Below are 21847 nucleotides of genomic sequence, written 5' to 3' on the forward strand. Positions count from 1 at the left end.
ATTGGGACGTCCAAAAGCAGTCCCTGAGTGGGTAAAAGAATACCTCGATAAAAAGAGCCGAAACGGCCCCCTCTTACAGGTGGGCAACCACCGCCTGAAGGACTCGCCTACCTAGACTGGCGTCTGCCGAAGCATAGGTATGCACCTGATAGTGTTTCGTGAAAGTGTGCAGACTAGACCAGGTAGCTGCCTGACACACCTGCTGAGCCGTAGCCCGGTGCCGCAATGCCCAGGACGCACCCACGGCTCTGGTAGAATGGGCTTTCAGCCCTGAAGGAAGCGGAAGCCCAGAAGAACGGTAGGCTTCAAGAATCGGTTCCTTGATCCACCGAGCCAAGGTTGACTTGGAAGCCTGCGAACCCTTACGCTGGCCAGCGACAAGGACAAAGAGCGCATCTGAACGACGCAGGGGCGCCGTGCGAGACACGTAGAACCGGAGTGCTCTCACGAGATCCAAAGAGTGCAAATCCTTTTCACATTGGTGAATTGGATTAGGGCAAAATGAAGGCAAGGAGATATCCTGATTGAGATGAAAAGGGGATACCACCTTAGGGAGAAATTCCGGGACAGGACGCAGAACCACCTTATCCTGGTGAAAAACCAGGAAGGGGGCTTTGCATGACAGCGCTGCAAGCTCCGACACTCTTCGGAGTGATGTAACTGCCACTAGAAATGCCACCTTCTGCGAAAGACGTGATAAAGAGACATCCCGCAGCGGCTCGAAAGGTGGTTTCTGAAGAGCCGTTAGCACCCTGTTAAGGTCCCAGCGGACGCTTGTAAGGTGGGACTATGTGGCAAACTCCCTGCAGGAACGTGCGAACCTGCGGAAGCCTGGCCAGGCACTTTTGAAAAAATACGGAGAGCGCCAATACTTGTCCCTTGAGAGAGCCGAGTGACAAACCCTTGTCCATTCCGGATTGAGGGAATGAAAGAAAAGTGGGTAAGGCAAACGGCCAGGGAGAAAAACCATTATCAGAGCACCAGGATAAGAAGATCCGCCAAGATCTGTAATAGATCTTGGCGGACGTTGGTTTCCTGGCCTGTCTCATAGTGGCAATGACATCCTGAGATAATCCTGAAGACGCTAGGAGCCAGGACTCAATGGCCACACAGTCAGGTTGAGGGCCACAGAATTCAGATGGAAAAACGGCCCTTGTGACAGCAAGTCTGGGCGGTCTGGAAGCGCCCACAGTTGACCCACCGTGAGATGCCAAAGATCCGGGTACCACGATCGCCTCGGCCAATCTGGAGCGACGAGAATGGCGCGACGACAGTCGGACCTGATCTTGCGTAACACTCTGGGCAGCATCGCCAGAGGAGGAAATACATAAGGCAGTCGAAACTGCGACCAATCCTGAACTAATGCATCCGCCGCCAGAGCTCTGTGATCCTGAGACCGTGCCATGAAGGCCGGGACCTTGTTGTTGTGTTGTGACGCCATAAGATCGACGTCCGGCGTTACCCAGCGGCGACAGATCTCTCGAAACACGTCTGGGTGAAGAGACCATTCCCCCGCGTCCATGCCCTGACGACTGAGAAAATCTGCTTCCCAGTTTTCCACGCCCGGGATGTAAACTGCGGAAATCGTGGAGGCTGTGGCTTCCACCCACTGCAGAATCCGCCTGACTTCCTGGAAGGCCTGACGACTGCGCGTGCCGCCCTGATGGTTGATGTATGAGACGGCAGTGGCGTTGTCCGACTGTATACGGATCTGTCTGCCCTCCAGCCACCGATGGAAGGCCAATAAGCCTAGATACACTGCCCTTATCTCCAGAACATTGATCTGAAGGGAGGACTCTACCGGAGTCCAGGTTCCCTGAGCCCTGTGGTGGAGGAAAACCGCTCCCCACCCTGACAGGCTCGCGTCCGTGGTGACCACAGCCCAGGTTGGGGGTAGGAAGGATTTTCCTTGCGATAGAGAATTGGGAAGGAGCCACCACTGAAGAGACGTCTTGGTTGCAAGGGACAGAGAGACGTTCCTGTCGAGGGAAGTCGACCTCCTGTCCCATTTGCGGAGAATGTCCCATTGGAGTGGCCGCAGATGGAATTGCGCGAACGGCACTGCCTCCATCGCTGCCACCATCTTCCCCAGGAAGTGCATGAGGCGCCTCAAGGGGTATGACTGACCCCGAAGAAGAGATTGCACCCCTGCCTGCAGAGAAAGCTGTTTGTCCCGCGGTAGCTTGACTACCGCTGACTGTGTATGAAACTCCATCCCGAGGTAAGTCAGTGATTGGGTCGGTGTCAACTGGGATTTTGGGAAGTTGATTATCCACCCAAACTGCTGGAGAGTCGCCAGAGCGACTGTAAGGCTGTGTTGACACGCCACCCGAGAAGGTGCCCTGACTAGGAGATCGTCTAAGTAGGGAATCACCGAGTGGCCCTGAGAGTGTAGGACCGCCACAACGGATGCCATGACTTTGGTGAACACCCGTGGGGCTGTCGCCAGGCCGAAAGGCAATGCCACGAACTGAATGTGTTCGTCCCCGATGGCGAAACGCAAGAAGCGTTGATGTTCGGGTGCGATCGGCACATGGAGATAAGCATCCTTGATGTCGATCGATGCTAGGAAGTCTCCTTGTGACATCGAGGCGATGACCGAGCGGAGAGATTCCATCCGAAACCGTCTGGTTCTCACATGTCTGTTGAGCAGTTTGAGGTCCAGAACGGGGCGGAATGATCCGTCCTTCTTTGGCACCACGAACAAGTTGGAGTAAAAGCCGCGACCATGTTCCTGAGGGGGAACAGGGATCACAACTCCTGTCTTCAGAGTGTCCACTGCCTGAAAAAGTGCGTCGGCCCGAGCGGGGGGCGGAGAGGTTCTGAAGAACCGAGTCTGAGGACGAGAGCTGAACTCTATTCTGTAACCGTGAGACAGAATGTCTCTCACCCATCGGTCTTGAACATGTGGCCACCAGGCGTCGCAAAAGCGGGAGAGCCTGCCACCGACCGAGGATGCGGTTCGGGGATGCCGAGAGTCATGAGGAAGCCGCCTTGGAGGCAGCGCCTCCGGCGGCCTTTTGGGGGCGTGACTTAGACTGCCACGCATAGGAGTTCCTCTGGCCTTTCTCCGGCCTGCTGGACGAAGCGGATTGGGACTTGGCGGAGGGACGAAAGGACCGAAACCTCGATTGGATTTTCCGTTGCTGAGGTCTCTTAGGTTTGGACTGGGGTAAGGAGGAGTCCTTTCCCTTGGATTCCTTAATAATCTCATCCAATCGTTCGCCAAACAATCGGTCGCCAGAAAACGGCAAACCGGTCAAGAACCTCTTGGAGGCAGAGTCTGCCTTCCATTCGCGCAGCCACATGGCCCTGCGGACTGCCACAGAATTAGCGGATGCCACCGCTGTACGGCTAGCAGAGTCTAGGACTGCGTTCATGGCGTAGGAAGAAAAAGCTGACGCTTGAGAAGTCAGACGCAACCTGCGGAGCAGAATTACGTGTGACTGCATTAATCTCAGCCAGACAAGCTGAGATAGCTTGTAGTGCCCACACGGCTGCAAAGGCCGGGGCAAACGACGCGCCCGTGGCTTCATATAGATGGATTTCACCAGGAGCTCTGCCTGTCAGTGGCATCTTTTAGCGATGAACCATCTGCCACCGATACCACAGATCTAGCCGCCAATCTAGAGACTGGAGGATCCACCTTGGGACACTGAGCCCAACCCTTAACTACGTCAGAGGGGAAGGGGTAACGTGTGTCAGTAAGGCGCTTAGTAAAGCGCTTGCCGGAACCGCTCTGGGCTTCTGGACAGCATCTCTGAAGTTAGAGTGATCGAAAAATGCACTCCGTGTACGTTTGGGGAACCGAAACTGGTGTTTCTCCTGCTGAGAAGCCAACTCCTCTACAGGTGGAGGCGGGGGAGACAGCTCTAACACCTGGTTGATGGACGAGATAAGATCATTTACTAAGGCGTCCCCTTCAGGTGTATCAAGATTGAGGGCAACGTCAGGTTCAGAGCCCTGAGCTGCGACGTCCGCCTCGTCCTCCAGAGAGTCCTCGAGCTGGGAACCCGAGAAGCGTGAAGAAGTCGGGGAAGATTCCCAGCGGGCCCGCTTAGTCGGTCTGGGACTGTGGTCCGGGCAGGAGTCCTCCGCGTGGGACCTAGGGCCCAACCTGGGAGCGCGCTGCGGCGTGGACCGAGAGGGGCCTGGAGGCGACGAGCTAACGGGGACCGGGGCCTGTGTAAGGACCGGTCTGGACTGCAAAGCTTCTAGCAGCTTGGCAGACCATTTGTCCATAGACTGAGCCATGGATTGTGAAAGTGACTCAGAGAGTTTCTCAGCAAACGCAGCAAACTCTGTCCCTGCCGCCTGGACAGGGGGTCTACATGAGCCGAGGGGTCCGCTAGTGACCGAGGCTCCGGCTGAGAAAGTGAAACAGGGGTCGAGCATTGCTCACAGTGAGGGTAGGTGGAACCCGCAGGTAACATAGCCCCACAAGAGATACAGGTCGCAAAAAAACCCTGTGCCTTAGCACCTTTGCTCCTTGTGGACGACATGCTGTTGTCTCCTAGGAGAGTGATCACTGAGGGTATATGGGAAGGGGTATACAGCCCGACCGAACAGAAATATGTATATAAATACGTATCTATTCCGGCACCCTGGGGGGGACCAGCACCGGGTGACCGGTGTGGCTTACCGACCGCTAAAAAGCGGAGTGTGTGTCCTCCAGATTCCCTGCCTTAGGTCTCCCAGAGCTGCAGAGCTCTTCTCTGATAATCCTCCACCGGCAGAATGCCAAAAACATGGCTGCCGGAGCTCTCAGGGGAGGAGTGGAGCCGTGGGCGGTGCTAAAAAAGTGCGGGAATCTGGGGTCCCCACAGTGATCAGTGAGGGGGAAGGAAACATACAGGATGCTCCGGCCCTCACATCCGACGTCAGGCCGGCCGTCCCGCCCTTACCCCTGACAGGCAGGCCCGGGGGCGGGATTTTTGCTACTAGGCCGCGATGAAGCCGGGGACTAAATTTAAGACCGCGGCCGACAAGCAGGCGCGGTCGGCGCGGAAGTCCGCCGGTCTTCACAAATCAGCAGCTGCTGCAGCGTCCGTGAAGAAGGCGCTCCATTGCACAGTCCCCATGGGGACACAGAGTACCTTATAGATGCAGGGCCCGGTCCCTGAGGATGAATCGACTCCTGTCCAGCAGATTCCCACAGGGGCTGCGGAGGGAGCCCGGTCCCAGTGAATGGATGACCGGTCAGGATCCCACTTCTCCCAGAGCCACTAAGGGATGGTGAAAGAAAACGGCATGAGGCTCCGGCCTTTGTACCCGCAATGGGTACCTCAACAACACCGCCGACATAGTGGGGTGAGAAGGGAACATGCCGGGGGCCCCGTGGGGGTCCTCTTTTCTTCCAACCGATATAACTGATCTGAGAATGCATGAGTGGATGTGTGCCTCCTTCCACACAAAGCATAAAACTGAGGAGCCCGTGATGCACGGGAGGGTGTATAGGCAGAGGGGAGGGGTTACACTTTTTTAAAAGTGTAATACTTTGTGTGGCCTCCGGAGGCAGAAGCTATGTCTGGGTCTCCCAATGGAGCGACAAAGAAAAAAAAACCCCCCCCGCTGTAGTGGTGCTTTAACCTTTAATAAGGGAAAGGAAGGAGGATTTGTACTTTTCATTCCACAGTACTGCTGTATATAGTAAAAATCACGGGCTGGCTTTCACAGGTGTATACAAGCACAGGGGTCTTTAGCAGACCCCCCGAATATCACAGCAACTCCTCAACATCCTGCGATTACGTTGTGTGTGCGCCTATGAGCGGTTAGAACTGCGTCCGCCGCCCCTGCAAATGCACTGTAAATGCCGATGTCACAAATTGACAGCCGTGGGTGGAGCTCTACTCCACCCGCAGCTATTAGACCAGGGTCAAATGGGCATATATATCCAATTTATTTTTTTTTTTAAATAGGTTAGTACTCATTGGGTCAGTGCTGATGAACAATCATCTGTAAGTGAAGAACAGTCACAGCATTCAGCACATCTATAGTTACGTGGACAACAGCGAACTGCAAGAATTCATGGTCCTCTGACCCTAGTCTTAGAGGAAGATATGTCACGCAGAAAAAAAACAAATTTCAGAATCACTGCAATCGGAAGAATTCCAAAGTTGTTACTTCATAAACACGTTTCATTTGATAGGTGAAAAATGGCTGTGGCAGGAAGGAGCTAATTAAGTTTAGGCTAGTTTCACACTTGCGTTAATTACCTTCAGTCGCAATCCGCCTTTTTGGAAAACAGCGGAATCCGTTAACGGATTCTGCTGTTTCCCATAGACTTGTATGGATGACGGATTGTGACAGAAGTACCTGTGTTGCTTCCGCTGGCCGACGCTGCATTGCTTCCGCCGGGCAGAAGAAACGCAGCATGTAACGTTTTTTTGAGCGGCAGAATCCTTTATTTTTTCACTGCGCATGCTCATTTATTTTTTTTTTAAATCACAGAAACTTTATTTTGTCTCTCGGTGGCCGAACGACCAGCTGAGCGCCCGGCAGCCGGCTTTTGAGAGCAATCAGCTGATCGCCCGGCAGCCGACATGTGAGAGCTCTCAGCTGAGCGCCCGGCAGCCTGGTGATCAGCTGATCGTTCACAATAGTTTGCTGTCGGTAAAACTGTAAAGAAAAAAAAAAGCTTTCCGCTGTTTTTTACGATCCGTTGCATTTGTTGTGCCATTATATGCAACGCATCCATTGCATCCGTCACACAACGCAATGCAACGGATGCCGTTAAACGCGAGTGTGAAACTAGCCTTACTTGTACATTTAGCATGCTAATTGAGGCCTTCAGAGTCAGAGGTGTAGGTCTCGGATTTTTGCAGAATCTCTAAGCATGGAACGGTCTGAACTTAGGATGAATTTATGAAGGAGTTCACCCCTGGGAAGATTAGCAACTGTCTGGAATGTTTTCCAGTTGTGAATAATCTTACCCACTGTAGAAGGAACTGTAGGAAACTGCCTAATAACCGCTGTTTTACGAAGCTGTCTTGTCTTCACTTCTTTCCCTTATGACTACCACCCCATGTGCTCCACTTGGCATTCCTCAGCGACAATCTTCAAAGGCCGTATTTGTTTCATTTTGACACGCTCCGGTGTCTGAATATTGAGACTAATGTGTTCAGATGGCATTTGGAGTTTGCTGCTATCCAGTGTCTTCTGCTGCCATCGTCTTTTTTATACACCTGTGACTTGTACAGTTTGTACCTACTGCTCCACAAGCTGTGAAAGGAGCTGTCCACTACTAGGACAACCCGTTCTCATTCCACGTTTCCCCCAGGTCCTGTACCAGCACGGCTCCAGTGGTGTCCAGGCTCGCGATGCCGGGGCTCACATAGGATTGCGATATCACACATGCCCCACGTCCAATCAGTGCCAGCTTCATTCTTCCCATCTTTAGTCCAAACGAGTTAATCAATGGGACACCACTAGTACGGGAGGAGAGTATAAGCCTTATTATTTTACCTTGGGGAAGCATGGAATCAGAAGGGATTGTCCTAGTAGTGGAGAACCCCTTTAACCCATCATTTGCTGTAAGCATTAGGAACTTTTATTACAGTCTGTTCACATTACATTGCAATCTGCTGTGGATTCTTTAACTTTAAATTCACTGCTTCTGTGAAGAGGATTACCCCTTCATTTTTTGTAAGCAATAAGGCTTTATTAGAGTTACTTTGCAAACTGCTATGGATACTTCATCCTATAACCTACAATGTTGATCCAGAGGAAGTTAAAAAACCCCATGAGGCAAATGCTAATTGTCCCATATTAGGCTAAGTTCACATTTCCGTTGTTTTGCATCAGTCACATGCGTTGCTTGACGCATGTGACTGATGCGTTGTACAAAGGATGACAAAGAAAAGAATTTCATTGTCGGACTCCGTTGTGTGCGGGGGGGCGGAGTTGAGGACGTCAGTGCCGCGGTTTGCATGGCTGGGGACAGGTGTGTGTGTGTGTGTACACATGCGGAGTGCGGGAGGGGGAGGAGCACGAGGGGGCGGAGCCGTGGACGTCAGTGCCGTGGGGACTGCATGGCTGGGGACAAGTGAGTGTGTGTGTGTGTGTGTGTGTGTGTGTGTGTGTGTGTGTGTGTGTATGTGTGAGAGAGTGTGAGTGTACACATGCGGAGTGCGGGAGGGGGCGGAGCCGAGTGGTGAAGTGTCGGCCTCCTTGCACACTGTATCAAGGGTAAATATCGGGTAAAAGCAAAGCACTTTTTTCTTGGTTACCCGATATTTATCTTGGTTACCAGCATACACCGCTTAGCGCTGGCTCCCTGCACCCGTAACCACTGTAAATATCGGGTAACTAACCAGAGCGCATTGCTTGGTTACCCAATGTTTATCCTGGTTACGGGGGCAGGGAGCCAGAGAGCGCATGCGCAGCAAAATCCTAGGGATCGCGCTGCTCAAAAAACGTTACAGGCTGCGTTGCTCCCGCCCGGCGATCAGTTAAAAAAATGACTGACCGTGACGCAGCGGATGCAACGCAGCATCATCAGTCGCAATCCGTCACTAATAGAAGTCTATGGGGAAAAACAGGATTCCTGCAAAATATTTTGCAGGATACCGTAATTCCTCTAGGCGACGGATTGTGACTGATGCAAAACAACGGAAGTGTGAACTTAGCCTTAGGCTAGGTTCACATTTCCATTGTTTTAAATCCGTCAGGTCTGTCAGCAACGGATCAGTTGTTTTTTAGATGTCAACTGACGCAACGGATGTGTTTTTCACAGGATTCCTTTCACAGGAATCCTGTGAAAAAACTGATCAGTTGCGTCCGTTACATCCAGTATTCGTCCGTTTTTTGACGGATAAGTCATGATCCGTTTGTGTTTGGGACAGCCCAGTGGGTGTGCCCAACACGCTGGGCATGCTCAGTAGAGCATGACGGAATCCAGCGCTGGATTCCGTTGAAAGATGGATTACGACGGAATCCAGCACCATAGACAAAAATTACAAGCTTGACGGAAAGCGACGGATTCCTGCGCTGCGCATTAATTTTGACGGCCAGAAAAACGTTACATTCTGTGTTGCTCCCACCCGGCGGGCAGTCAAAAAACGACTGACCGCGACGCAGCGGATGCAATGCAAGGTCATCAGTCGCAATCCGCCACTAATACAAGTCTATGGGACACAACGGAATCCGCTCAACGGATGCAGTTGTTTACCATAGCCGTGGATTGTGACTGATACATTTGAATGGAAATGTGAACCTAGCCTTAGGGGAAAATTCCTTACTGAATCCACATACCGCAATCAGACTAGCTCCCTGGATTAATAACCCATCACAAAATCTAGTGACGCTCCGTTGCTTCCGCCCAGCGGGAGGAACGCAGCATCTAACGTTATTTTGAGCAGCGGAATCCTCTGGATTCCACTGCGCATGCTCTTTTTTTTTTTTTTTAAATCAAACTTTATTTTGGCTCGCGGTGGCCGAACGTTCAGCTGAGCGCCCGGCCGTCGGCAAGCGACAGCGCTCAGCTGAGCGACCGGCCACCGGCATGCCCGGCTGCCGGCAGGTCACAGCGCTCAGCTGAGCGCCCGCCCGCCGGCATGCCCGGCCGCCGGCAAGTGAAAGCGCTCAGCTGATCACCCGGCGGTCGGCTGCAGGGAGCGATCAGCTGATCACCCGGCGGCCGGCTACTGGGAGCGATCAGCTGATCACCTGGCGGCCGGCTGCAGGGAGCGATAAGCTGATCACCCGGCGGCCGGCTGCAGGGAGCGATAAGCTGATCACCCGGCGGCCGGCTGCAGGGAGCGATCAGCTGATCACCCGGCGGCCGGCTGCAGGGAGCGATCAGCTGATCGTTTACAATAGTCTGCCGCTGGTAAAACTGTAAAAAAAAAAAAAAAAATCAAAACGAATTGCGTTGTTTTGCAGCATCCGTTGTGCCACTATATGCAACACATCCGTTGCATCCGTTACACAACGCAATGCAACGGATACCGTTCAACGCAAGTGTGAAACTAGCCTTACTTGCTTGTCTGCTGTCCAGCAGAGTCTACTTAATAGTTTTAAGGTTGACAGAATACATAAACCCATAGAGTTCAACCTATAACATTGTTGATCTGGAAGGAGGCAAAGGACCCCAGTCCTGGAACGCATGATAGTTAAAAAAAAAGAAACAAAACTTATACTCATCTTATCCAATCACCCCGCCCGCTACAGCCATCATCACCACTTCCGCTGTGTCTTGTGATAGGGCACCATGATGAAGTGATGTAATTGCATCACCCGATTTCCCCTACATGCTGTAGGCCAGAAGAAGTAGCCCGCAGCCTGCAGAAGTAAAGGTGGAGCAGGAAGTTGATGGCTCTGTGCTCCACCACAGCTGTAAACATCAGTGTCATCAGGGTGCCAATACTGTTAACTGTTCTGTAGGCCGATGCGACCAACAGCCGGATGAGCTCATTTGGAATTTGCCTGATGGCCAGTCTAGCCTTGGAGAGAGGCAAAATGCCGATGCCTGAGAGTCACCTCAGATCGTTACGTGAGGCAGTAGCAGGCCTTGTAATTTACACGAAAAATCAAAGAATTCATAAAGATACTTAGTTTTTCTCATCTTTATAAATACATAGCAGATTTACTTCTAGGTTTTCAAAATGTAAATGAAATCTCATTCATGCTGAGTTGGGGGGGATTTTACTGAAGATTTTCTGCTGCAATTTGTAAGTATGAGAACATCACCTAATGACTATACTTTCCACAATAATGGCTCTAGTTTTTATCATTTTGCTCTTTGCTTACCCACACCCTTTTCTGGACTGTGTAACAAAATTTGGACTTGTTTTACAAGGACACATTTCTGGCATAACTACATTTAAAGTGATCCTGTCAGGTGCAGTATGCCCCCAGCACCATGAGCAGTTCTGGGTGTATAATCCCTGCCTAAAGGTCCAGTCACACTAAGCAACTTACCAGCGATCCCAACAACGATAGGGATCGCTGGTAAGTTGCTAGGAGGTTGCTGGTGAGATGTCACACTGCGACGCTCCAGCGATCCCACCAGCAACCTGACCTGGCAGGGATCGCTGGAGCGTGGCTACACGAGTTGCTGGTGAGCTCACCAGCAACCAGTGACCAGCCCCCAGTCTCCTAGTTACAGCACACATCAGGTTAATTAACCCGATGTGTGCTGCAGCTAAATGTGCACAGAGCAGGGAGCAGCGCACAATGCTTAGCGCTGGCTCCTTGCTCTCCTAGTTACAGCACAGATCGGGTTAATTGCCTGATGTGTGCTGCAGCTATCTGTGCACAGAGCAGGAGCCGGCAGCACAGGCAGTGAGAGCGGAGGAGGCTGGTATCAAAGGTAAATATCGGGTAACCAAGGACAGGGCTTCTTGGTTACCCGATGTTTACATTAGTTACCAGCCTCAGCAGAAGCTGGCTCCCTGCTCACTGCACATTAGTTGTTGCTGTCTCGCTGTCACACACAGCGATCTGTGCTTCACAGCAGGACAGCAACAACTAAAAAATGGCCCAGGACATTCAGCAACAACCAACGACCTCACAGCAGGGGCCAGGTTGTTGCTGGATGTCACACACAGCAACATCGCTAGCAACGTCACAAAAGTTGTTCGTTACCAGCGATGTTGCTAGCGATGTTGCTTAGTGTGACGGGGCCTTAACTGTCCCTGTATACATTAGCATAGATAAAGAGATCTTAAGATAAAATAACTTTAGAAATACTTTTTCTAAGGCCTAAAGGCCCTGTCACACTAAGCAACATCGCTAGCAACATCGCTGCTAACGAACAACTTTTGTGACGTTGCTAGCGATGTTGCTGTGTGTGACATCCAGCAACAACCTGGCCCCTGCTGTGAGGTCGTTGGTTGTTGCTGAATGTCCTGGGCCATTTTTTAGTTGTTGCTGTCCAGCTGTGAAGCACAGATCGCTGTGTGTGACAGCGAGACAGCAACAACTAAATGTGCAGGCAGCAGGAGCCGGCTTCTGCTGAGGCTGGTAACCAATGTAAACATCGGGTAACCAAGAAGCCCTGTCCTTGGTTACCCGATATTTACCTTTGATACCAGCCTCCTCCGCTCTCACTGCCTGTGCTGCCGGCTCCAGCTCTGTGCACATGTAGCTGCAGCACACATCAGGTAATTAACCCGATGTGTGCTGTAACTAGGAGAGCAAGGAGCCAGCGCTAAGCATTGTGCGCTGCTCCCTGCTCTGTGCACATTTAGCTGCAGCACACATCGGGTTAATTAACCTGATGTGTGCTGTAACTAGGAGACTGGGGGCTGGTCACTGGTTGCTGGTGAGCTCACCAGCAACTCGTGTAGCCATGCTCCAGCGATCCCTGCCAGGTCAGGTTGCTGGTGGGATCGCTGGAGCGTCGCAGTGTGACAGCTCACCAGCAACCTCCTAGCAACTTACCAGCGATCCCTATCGTTGTTGGGATCGCTGGTAAGTTGCTTAGTGTGACTGGACCTTAAAGCTGGTGTCACACTAAGCGACAGCGACAACGACGTCGCTGTTACGTCACCATTTTCGGTGACGTAACAGCGACCTTGTAAGTCGCTGTTATGATCGCTGCTTAGCTGTCAAACACAGCAGAAGCAGCGATCATAACGTCGCTGTGCTACATGTGCAGAGAGCAGGAAGCCGTGCTTAGCGCTGGCTCCTTGCTCTCCTAGGTACAGTACACATCGGGTTAATTAACCCAATGTGTGCTGCAGCTATGCAGCTACATGTCACAGTGCAGAGAGCAGGGAGCCGCGCGCACTGCTTAGCGCTGGCTCCTTGCTCTCCTTGCTACAGTATACATCGGGTTAATTACCCGATGCATACTGCAGCCACATGTCACAGTGCAGGAGCCGGCACTGGCAGCAAGAGCGGAGGCTGGTAACCAGCGTAAACATCGGGTAACCAGGGAAAGGTCTTCCCTTGGTTACCCGATGTTTACGCTGGTTACAGCTTACCGCAGCTGCCAGTGCCGGCTCCTGATCGCTTCATTTCGTCGCTCTCTCGCTGTCACACACAGCGATGTGTGTGTCACAGCGGGAGAGTGATGACCAAAAAATGAAGCTGGACATTCAGCAACGACCGGCGACCTCACAGCAGGGGCCAGGTCGTTGCTGGATGTCACACACAGCGACAGCGACGGGACGTCGCTGCAACGTCACAGAAAATGGTGACGTAGCAGCGACGTCGTTGTCGTCGTCGTTATGTGTGACACCAGCTTAAGCCACATGGCGAGAAAAACAGTGCGAGTGGAGTGCGATAAAACATCGCATTCCCCTCGGACCAATTCTAGCCTGTGTGTCAGCACACATGAGCGATTATTTTCTCAGCCCTAATTGGACTGAGAAAACAATCGCAGCATGCTGCAACTGTAATGCGAGACTCTTGTCTCTCGCACCCATTCAAGTGAATGGGGCGAGAGAAAAATCGCACTGCACTCGCGGTACATCGGTGTACCGCTAGTGCAGTGCGAGAATGGCAATAGCCGGCTACGCAGGAGAGAGGGAGAAAAATCCCTCCCTCCTTCCTGAGTGCCGGCCCGCCCCCCGCAGCTGAGGTCTGCTCGCACGAACGGACCTCAGTTGCAAGGACACACGCATGACACTCGGCTCTGCTGTACTGCCAGCACGAGCCGAGTGTCATGCAAGGGGATCGCAGTAGTCCCCGTGTGGCCCCAGCCTAATGCTAATGAGTGCAGGGACTAGTCCCAAAGGTTATAATCCCCGACTAGTCCAAGCCTCTTAGCATATAAGCATGGCCAAAGGGGCGTGCTAACATGCTATTCAGTGCCCATTGCCGAGCATCATTGGTGGCGATGCGCGTACCTATGTCCGTTGTCACCACCTCAGACGCCAGGCTTAAAGTCAGTGCACATAATCAGAATGCCCGGCAGTTCCAGTCATATGCACTATCAGGCCAGGTGAACGCATCCTGGTTTCAGAGAGGTCTAACGTGCATGACCAGAAGTGCGGGTGACCTGATCATGAGCACTGACCCCAATCCCGGCGTCTGAGGTGGTGAGAATGGCCACAGGTACACGCGTCCCCACCAATGATAATGGGCATTGAATAGCATGTTTGCACACCCCTGTTGGTGTGCTAACATGCTAAAAGGGCGGGACTAGTTGGGGGGAAATAACTCCCTTGCGACTAGGCTCTGCGATCATTAGCATATCATAGCCTGATCACCTGCCCCAGAAGTCAGCTGTTTAAGGCTGGCAAGGTTTGGGTGGAGACCTGAACTGCCCAATTAGTGACTTCAATTGGGGTTCAGCTCAAGTCCAAGTCCCGAACCAAATTATATCCAAAGCCTAGATTAACCCCCAGCACCGAACTTCCACGGGTCTGCTCATCCCTAGTTCTGATGTGTGCACTCATCGTATACTACTGGAAATATAATACATTCATACAGCTTACATGTCATATAGTTAAGTAGAGACATACTCTTACTCTTTACTTTCCATACATACAGCTCACACATAATAGTCATGTAGACACTCTCCATATACAGTCCTGGCCAAAAGTATTGGCACCCCTGCAATTCTGTCAGATAATACTCAGTTTCTCCTTGAAAATGATAATACCAAAGAATTTGTGATTGCAATCTTCATTTATTTTGCTTGCAATGAAAAAGCACAACAGAGAATGAAACAAAAATCAAATCATTGATCATTTCACACAAAACTCCAAAAATGGGCCAGACAAAAGTATTGGCACCCTTAGCCTAATACTTGGTTGCACAACCTTTAGCCAAAATAACTGCGAACAACCGCTTCCGGTAACCATCAATGAGTTTCTTACAATGCTCTGCTGGAATTTTAGACCATTCTTCTTTGGCAAACTGCTCCAGGTCCCTGAGATTTGAAGGGGGCCTTCTCCAAACTGCCATTTTGAGATTTCTCCACAGGTGTTCTATGGGATTCAGGTCTGGACTCATTGCTGGCCACTTTAGTAGTCTCCAGTGCTTTCTCTCAAACCATTTTCTAGTGCTTTTTGAAGTGTGTTTTGGGTCATTGTCCTGCTGGAAGACCCATGACCTCTGAGGGAGACCCAACTTTCTCACACTGGGCCCTACATTATGCTGCAAAATTTGTTGGTAATCTTCAGACTTCATAATGCCATGCACACGGTCAAGCAGTCCAGTGCCAGGCAGCAAAGCAACCCCAAAACATCAGGGAACCTCCACCATGTTTGACTGTAGGGACCGTGTTCTTTTCTTTGAATGCCTCTTTTTTTTTTCCTGTAAACTCTATGTTGATGGCTTTTCCCAAAAACCTCTACTTTTGTCTCATCTGACCAGAGAACATTCTTCCAAAACGTTTTAGGCTTTCTCAGGTAAGTTTTGGCAAACTCCAGCCTGGCTTTTTTATGTCTCGGGGTAAGAAGTGAGGTCTTCCTGGGTATCCTACCATACAGTCCCTTTTCATTCAGACGCCGACGGATAGTAAGGGTTGACACTGTTGTACCCTCGGACTGCAGGGCAGCTTGAACTTGTTTGGATGTTAGTCGAGGTTTTTTATCCACCATCCGCACAATCTTGCGTTGAAATCTCTCGTCATTTTTCTTTTCCTTCCACATCTAGGGAGGTTAGCCACAGTGCCATGGGCTTTAAACTTCTTGATGACACTGTGCACCGTAGACACAGGAACTTTCAGGTCTTTGGGGATGGACTTCTAGCCTTGAGATTGTTCATGCTTCCTCACAATTTGGATTCTCAAGTCCTCAGAAAGTTTTTTGGTCTTCTTTCTTTTCTCCATGCTCAATGTGGTACACACAAGGACACAGGACAGAGGTTGAGTCAACTGGCTGCAAGTGTGATTTAGTTATTGCCAAAACCTGTTAGGTGCCACAGGTAAGTTACAGGTGCTGTTAATTACACAAATTAGAGAAGCATAACATGATTTTTCTAACAGCGCCAATACTTTTGTCCACCCCCTTTTTTATGTTTGGTGTGGCATTATATCCAATTTGGCTTTATGACAATTTTTTTTTTCATTGAAGACAAATTAAATGAAGATAATACCAAAGAATTTGTGATTGCAATCATTTTCAACAAGAAACTGAGTATTATCTGACAGAATTGCAGGGGTGCCAATACTTTTGGCCAGCACTGTATACAGCTCAAACATCACACAATCATGTAGACACTCTCCATACATACAGCTTACACATCATACAATCATGTAGACACTCACACTCTCCATATATACAGCTCACACATCATACAGTCATGTAGACACTCTCCATACATACAGCTTACACATCATACAATCATGTAGACACTCTCCATACATACAGCTCACACATCATACAGTCATGTAGACACTCTCCATATATACAGCTCACACATCATACAGTCATGTAGACACTCTCCATATATACAGCTCACACATCATACAGTCATGTAGACACTCTCCATATACAGTCAGGGCCAGAAATATTTGGACAGTGACACAAGTTTTGTTATTTTAGCTGTTTACAAAAACATGTGCAGAAATACAATTATATATATAATATGGGCTGAAAGTGCACACTCCCAGCTGCAATATGAGAGCTTTCACATCCAAATCGGAGAAAGGGTTTAGGAATCATAGCTCTGTAATGCATAGCCTCCTCTTTTTCAAGGGACCAAAAGTAATTGGACAAGGGACTCTAAGGGCTGCAATTAACTCTGAAGGCGTCTCCCTCGTTAACCTGAAATCAATGAAGTAGTTAAAAGGTCTGGGGTTGATTACAGGTGTGTGGTTTTGAATTTGGAAGCGGTTGCTGTGACCAGACAACATGCGGTCTAAGGAACTCTCAATTGAGGTAAAGCAGAACATCCTGAGGCTGAAAAAAAAGAAAAAATCCATCAGAGAGATAGCAGACATGCTTGGAGTAGCAAAATCAACAGTCGGGTACATTCTGAGAAAAAAGGAATTGACTGGTGAGCTTGGGAACTCAAAAAGGCATGGGCGTCCACGGATGACAACAGTGGTGGATGATCGCTGCATACTTTCTTTGGTGAAGAAGAACCCGTTCACAACATCAACTGAAGTCCAGAACACTCTCAGTGAAGTAGGTGTATCTGTCTCTAAGTCAACAGTAAAGAGAAGACTCCATGAAAGTAAATACAAAGGGTTCACATCTAGATGCAAACCATTCATCAATTCCAAAAATAGACAGGCCAGAGTTAAATTTGCTGAAAAACACCTCATGAAGCCAGCTCAGTTCTGGAAAAGTATTCTATGGACAGATGAGACAAAGATCAACCTGTACCAGAATGCTGGGAAGAAAAAAAGTTTGGAGAAGAAAGGGAATGGCACATGATCCAAGGCACACCACATCCTCTGTAAAACATGGTGGAGGCAACGCGATGGCATGGGCATGCATGGCTTTCAATGGCACTGGGTCACTTGTGTTTATTGATGACATAACAGCAGACAAGAGTAGCCGGATGAATTCTGAAGTGTACCGGGATATACTTTCAGCCCAGATTCAGCCAAATGCCGCAAAGTTGATCGGACGGCGCTTCATAGTACAGATGGACAATGACCCCAAGCATACAGCCAAAGCTACCCAGGAGTTCATGAGTGCAAAAAAGTGGAACATTCTGCAATGGCCAAGTCAATCACCAGATCTTAACCCAATTGAGCATGCATTTCACTTGCTAAAATCCAGACTTAGGGTATGTGCGCACGTTGCTTTTTACCTGCTTTTTCTTCTGCGCTGTTTAATGCCAAAATGGATGTGTTCTTCTATTCAAGAAAAGTCTATGGGAATTTGGGTTTCTTGTTCACACTATGTTGTTCAAAATGCTGCCTTTTTGTGGCAGAACTTTGGTCAAAAACTCAGCTTTGCAGTGCAAAACCCAAATGGCAAAAACAATTGACATGTTGCTTCTTTGAAAAGCTGAGTTTTTGACCAAAGTTCTGCCACAAAAAGGCAGCATTCTGAACAACATAGTGTGAACAAGAAACCCAAATTCCCATAGACTTTGCTTGAATAGAAGAACACATCCATTTTGGCATTAAACAGCGCAGAAGAAAAAGCAGCAAAAAAGCAGGTAAAAAGCAGGTAAAAAGCAACGTGCGCACATAACCTTAAGACGGAAAGACCCACAAACAAGCAAGACCTGAAGGCTGCGGCTGTAAAGGCCTGGCAAAGCATTAAGAAGGAGGAAACCCAGCGTTTGGTGATGTCCATGGGTTCCAGACTTAAGGCAGTGATTGCCTCCAAAGGATTCGCAACAAAATATTGAAAATAAAAATATTTTGTTTGGGTTTGGTTTATTTGTCCAATTACTTTTGACCTCCTAAAATGTGGAGTGTTTGTAAAGAAATGTGTACAATTCCTACAATTTCTATCAGATATTTTTGTTCAAACCTTCAAATTAAACGTTACAATCTGCACTTGAATTCTGTTGTAGAGGTTTCATTTCAAATCCAATGTGGTGGCATGCAGAGCCCAACTCGCGAAAATTGTGTCACTGTCCAAATATTTCTGGACCTAACTGTATACAGCTCACACATCATACAGTCATGTAGACACTCTCCATACATACAGCGCACACATCATACAGTCATGTAGACACTCTCCATACATACAGCGCACACATCATACAGTCATGTAGACACTCTCCATACATACAGCGCACACATCATACAGTCATGTAGACACTCTCCATACATACAGCGCACACATCATACAGTCATGTAGACACTCTCCATACATACAGCTCACACATCATACAGTCATGTAGACACTCTCCATACATACAGCTCACACATCATACAGTCATGTAGACACTGTCCATACATACAGCGCACACATCATACAGTCATGTAGACACTCTCCATACATACAGCTCACACATCATACAGTCATGTAGACACTCTCCATACATACAGCTCACACATCATACAGTCATGTAGACACTCTCCATACATACAGCGCATACATCATACAGTCATGTAGACACTCTCCATACATACAGCTCACACATCATACAGTCATGTAGACACTCTCCATACATACAGCGCATACATCATACAGTCATGTAGACACTGTCCATACATACAGCGCATACATCATACAGTCATGTAGACACTCTCCATACATACAGCTCACACATCATACAGTCATGTAGACACTCTCCATACATACAGCTCACACATCATACAGTCATGTAGACACTCTCCATACATACAGCTCACACATCATACAGTCATGTAGACACTCTCCATACATACAGCTCACACATCATACAGTCATGTAGACACTCTCCATACATACAGCGCACACATCATACAGTCATGTAGACACTCTCCATACATACAGCGCACACATCATACAGTCATGTAGACACTCTCCATACATACAGCTCACCCATCATACAGTCATGTAGACACTCTCCATACATACAGCTCACCCATCATACAGTCATGTAGACACTCTCCATACATACAGCTCACCCATCATACAGTCATGTAGACACTCTCCATACATACAGCTCACCCATCATACAGTCATGTAGACACTCTCCATACATACAGCTCACCCATCATACAGTCATGTAGACACTCTCCATACATACAGCTCACACATCATACAGTCATGTAGACACTCTCCATACATACAGCGCACACATCATACAGTCATGTAGACACTCTCCATACATACAGCTCACACATCATACAGTCATGTAGACACTCTCCATACATACAGCTCACACATCATACAGTCATGTAGACACTCTCCATACATACAGCGCATACATCATACAATCATGTAGACACTCTCCATACATACAGCGCACACATGATATCCCTTAGTGGTCCGCCCTGCCACCTGTGGGCTCCATCACTCACCCACTATCGCTCTCTTCAGCTGCAGCCTCTCGTCAGGTGTGAGCTGCACTTCTGCCGCCCCCGGCCCCTGCCAGGTGACCCGTCTGCTGGGCAGTGTGTACGTCCTCAGGAGGAGCGCAGCCACCAATATGCCCAGTGCGAGCAGCAGCACACCCAGCAGGGCGCCCCCTATGGCCCTCCAGTGGGCTCTCGACATCCCAAGCTGTGACGCTGCCTATCTGCTAGTACATACAAGCACTGGCTGCAAAGCAGCATGGGACGCGTAGTTCTGTGCACGCGGACTCCTGAGCCATGTGACTACTGACTGAACTGTATGCAAATACCTTGCACAGAACAGGAGCCCTACTGCCACCTATGGGAGACAGCGACCCTACACGCGAGGGATTGCAGCCACCAGAACCTCCATTTGCAGCCATTTTATGGCTTTGTTACAATCACTTGTCATACACATACACTGTACCTCAGCACAGCGCAGGCTAAGCAGTGACAGTAAATAATACTATTTACCATATATCATACCTCCCAACTTTTGAAGAAGACAAAGAGGGACAAATTCTGTGGCGTGTGACAAATTGTGACCATGCTCCTAGCCACGCCCATTTGGCAGTAAGTGGCGTTCAGCAGATGCCCCGGACTGTGCATACACATCAGCCAGAACGTTCTCATATTTATATAAGCTTCACGATATGACATGTCGCTTTTTCTTTGTCGCTCCATTGGGAGACCCAGACAATTGGGTGTATAGGCTATGCCTCCGGAGGCCGCACAAAGTATTACACTTAAAAGTGTTAAGCCCCTCCCCTTCTGCCTATACACCCCCCGTGCTCCCACGGGCTCCTCAGTTTTTTGCTTTGTGCGAAGGAGGTCAGACACGCACGCACAGCTCCACAGATTGGTCAGCAGCAGCTGCTGACCATGTCGGATGGAAGAAAAGTGGGCCCATATAGAGCCCCCAGCATGCTCCCTTCTCACCCCACTCTTGTCGGTGGTGTTGTAAGGTTGAGGTATCCATTGCGGGTACGGAGGCTGGAGCCCACATGCTGTTTTTCCTTCCCCATCCCCCTTAGGGCTCTGGTGGAAGTGGGATCCTATCGGTCTCCAGGCACTGAGACCGCGCTTCATCCACAACTCCTGTGGAGCCTGCTGGATAGGAGCCGGGTATCGTTCAGGGACATGGCCCTGCTACTTGGAGGTACTCTGTATCCCGGTGGGGACCGCGCACAGCAACACTCCAGCTTTGCTGGGTGTGCTAGTGCACCGGGGACCACGGCGCTGACCGGGTTAATATGTGCCATTACACACTCAGCGTTGCTGAGTGTGTTTATGTATAGGGACTGCCGCACTGACCGCCGCGGCCATGGAAACACTGCGGCGCGTCTGGGACTTGTAGTGCGCCGGGGACTTTCACGCCGGCCGCGCTTTTACGGCGGCCGCGTTTATTACTAGAGTCCCCGGCTTTTTGCGGCCTAGTTTCCTTTCCTCCCGCCCACAGCCCTGACAGGCAGGGGAAGGGCGGGACGCTGCACAGAACGAGCAGCACTGAGGGCTGGAGCATGCTTTGCATACTCCACCCCCCTCACTGTGCACAGTGCGGGCACCAGTTCCCGCACTTTCTGGGTCACGCCCACGGCTCCCTCCTCTCCTCAGGACGCCGGCAGCCATTCCTGTCAGCTCCTCGGACGCAGCAGAGGGGGACAAAGTCTGGGAGACCCAGGCAGGGACTCTGGTGGCCTCACAACCGCTTTAGGCGGGTGGTAAGCAGCACCTGTGGTGCTAGCCCCATTGTGCAGTAGTGTAACATTATATGTTTATGGTATATATGTTTTACACTGTATGGTGCACAGTTGATTTCTGGCTATATACCCTATTGTGTTACTCAGGGAAGATAATAGCATGGCGCCCACGAAAGGCAGGGGTGCCAAAACACAGGCTTATTATGTTGCCTGCGCCGCATGTACGACCCCGCTACCGGCAGGTTCCACTGACCCTCATTGTGTGCACTGTTCGGCCCCTGTGGCACTTACTCAG

At 50.0% G+C, this 21847-nt stretch overlaps 1 protein-coding gene across 1 annotated transcript in view; it reads right to left on the minus strand.

Moving 5' to 3' along the window:
* PM20D1 (peptidase M20 domain containing 1) overlaps nt 1–20081 on the minus strand; it is a 124667-nt gene extending 104586 nt beyond the window's left edge. The window contains exon 1 of the mRNA XM_075333685.1: nt 19820–20081. Coding sequence (XP_075189800.1) covers nt 19820–20015 — 196 coding nt within the window. The 5' untranslated portion in view covers nt 20016–20081. The remainder of the gene's footprint in view (nt 1–19819) is intronic.
* Nucleotides 20082–21847: the final 1766 nt, after the last annotated feature.

This window comes from Anomaloglossus baeobatrachus, chromosome 2, assembly GCF_048569485.1.
Source record: "Anomaloglossus baeobatrachus isolate aAnoBae1 chromosome 2, aAnoBae1.hap1, whole genome shotgun sequence".
NCBI lineage: Eukaryota > Metazoa > Chordata > Amphibia > Anura > Aromobatidae > Anomaloglossus > Anomaloglossus baeobatrachus.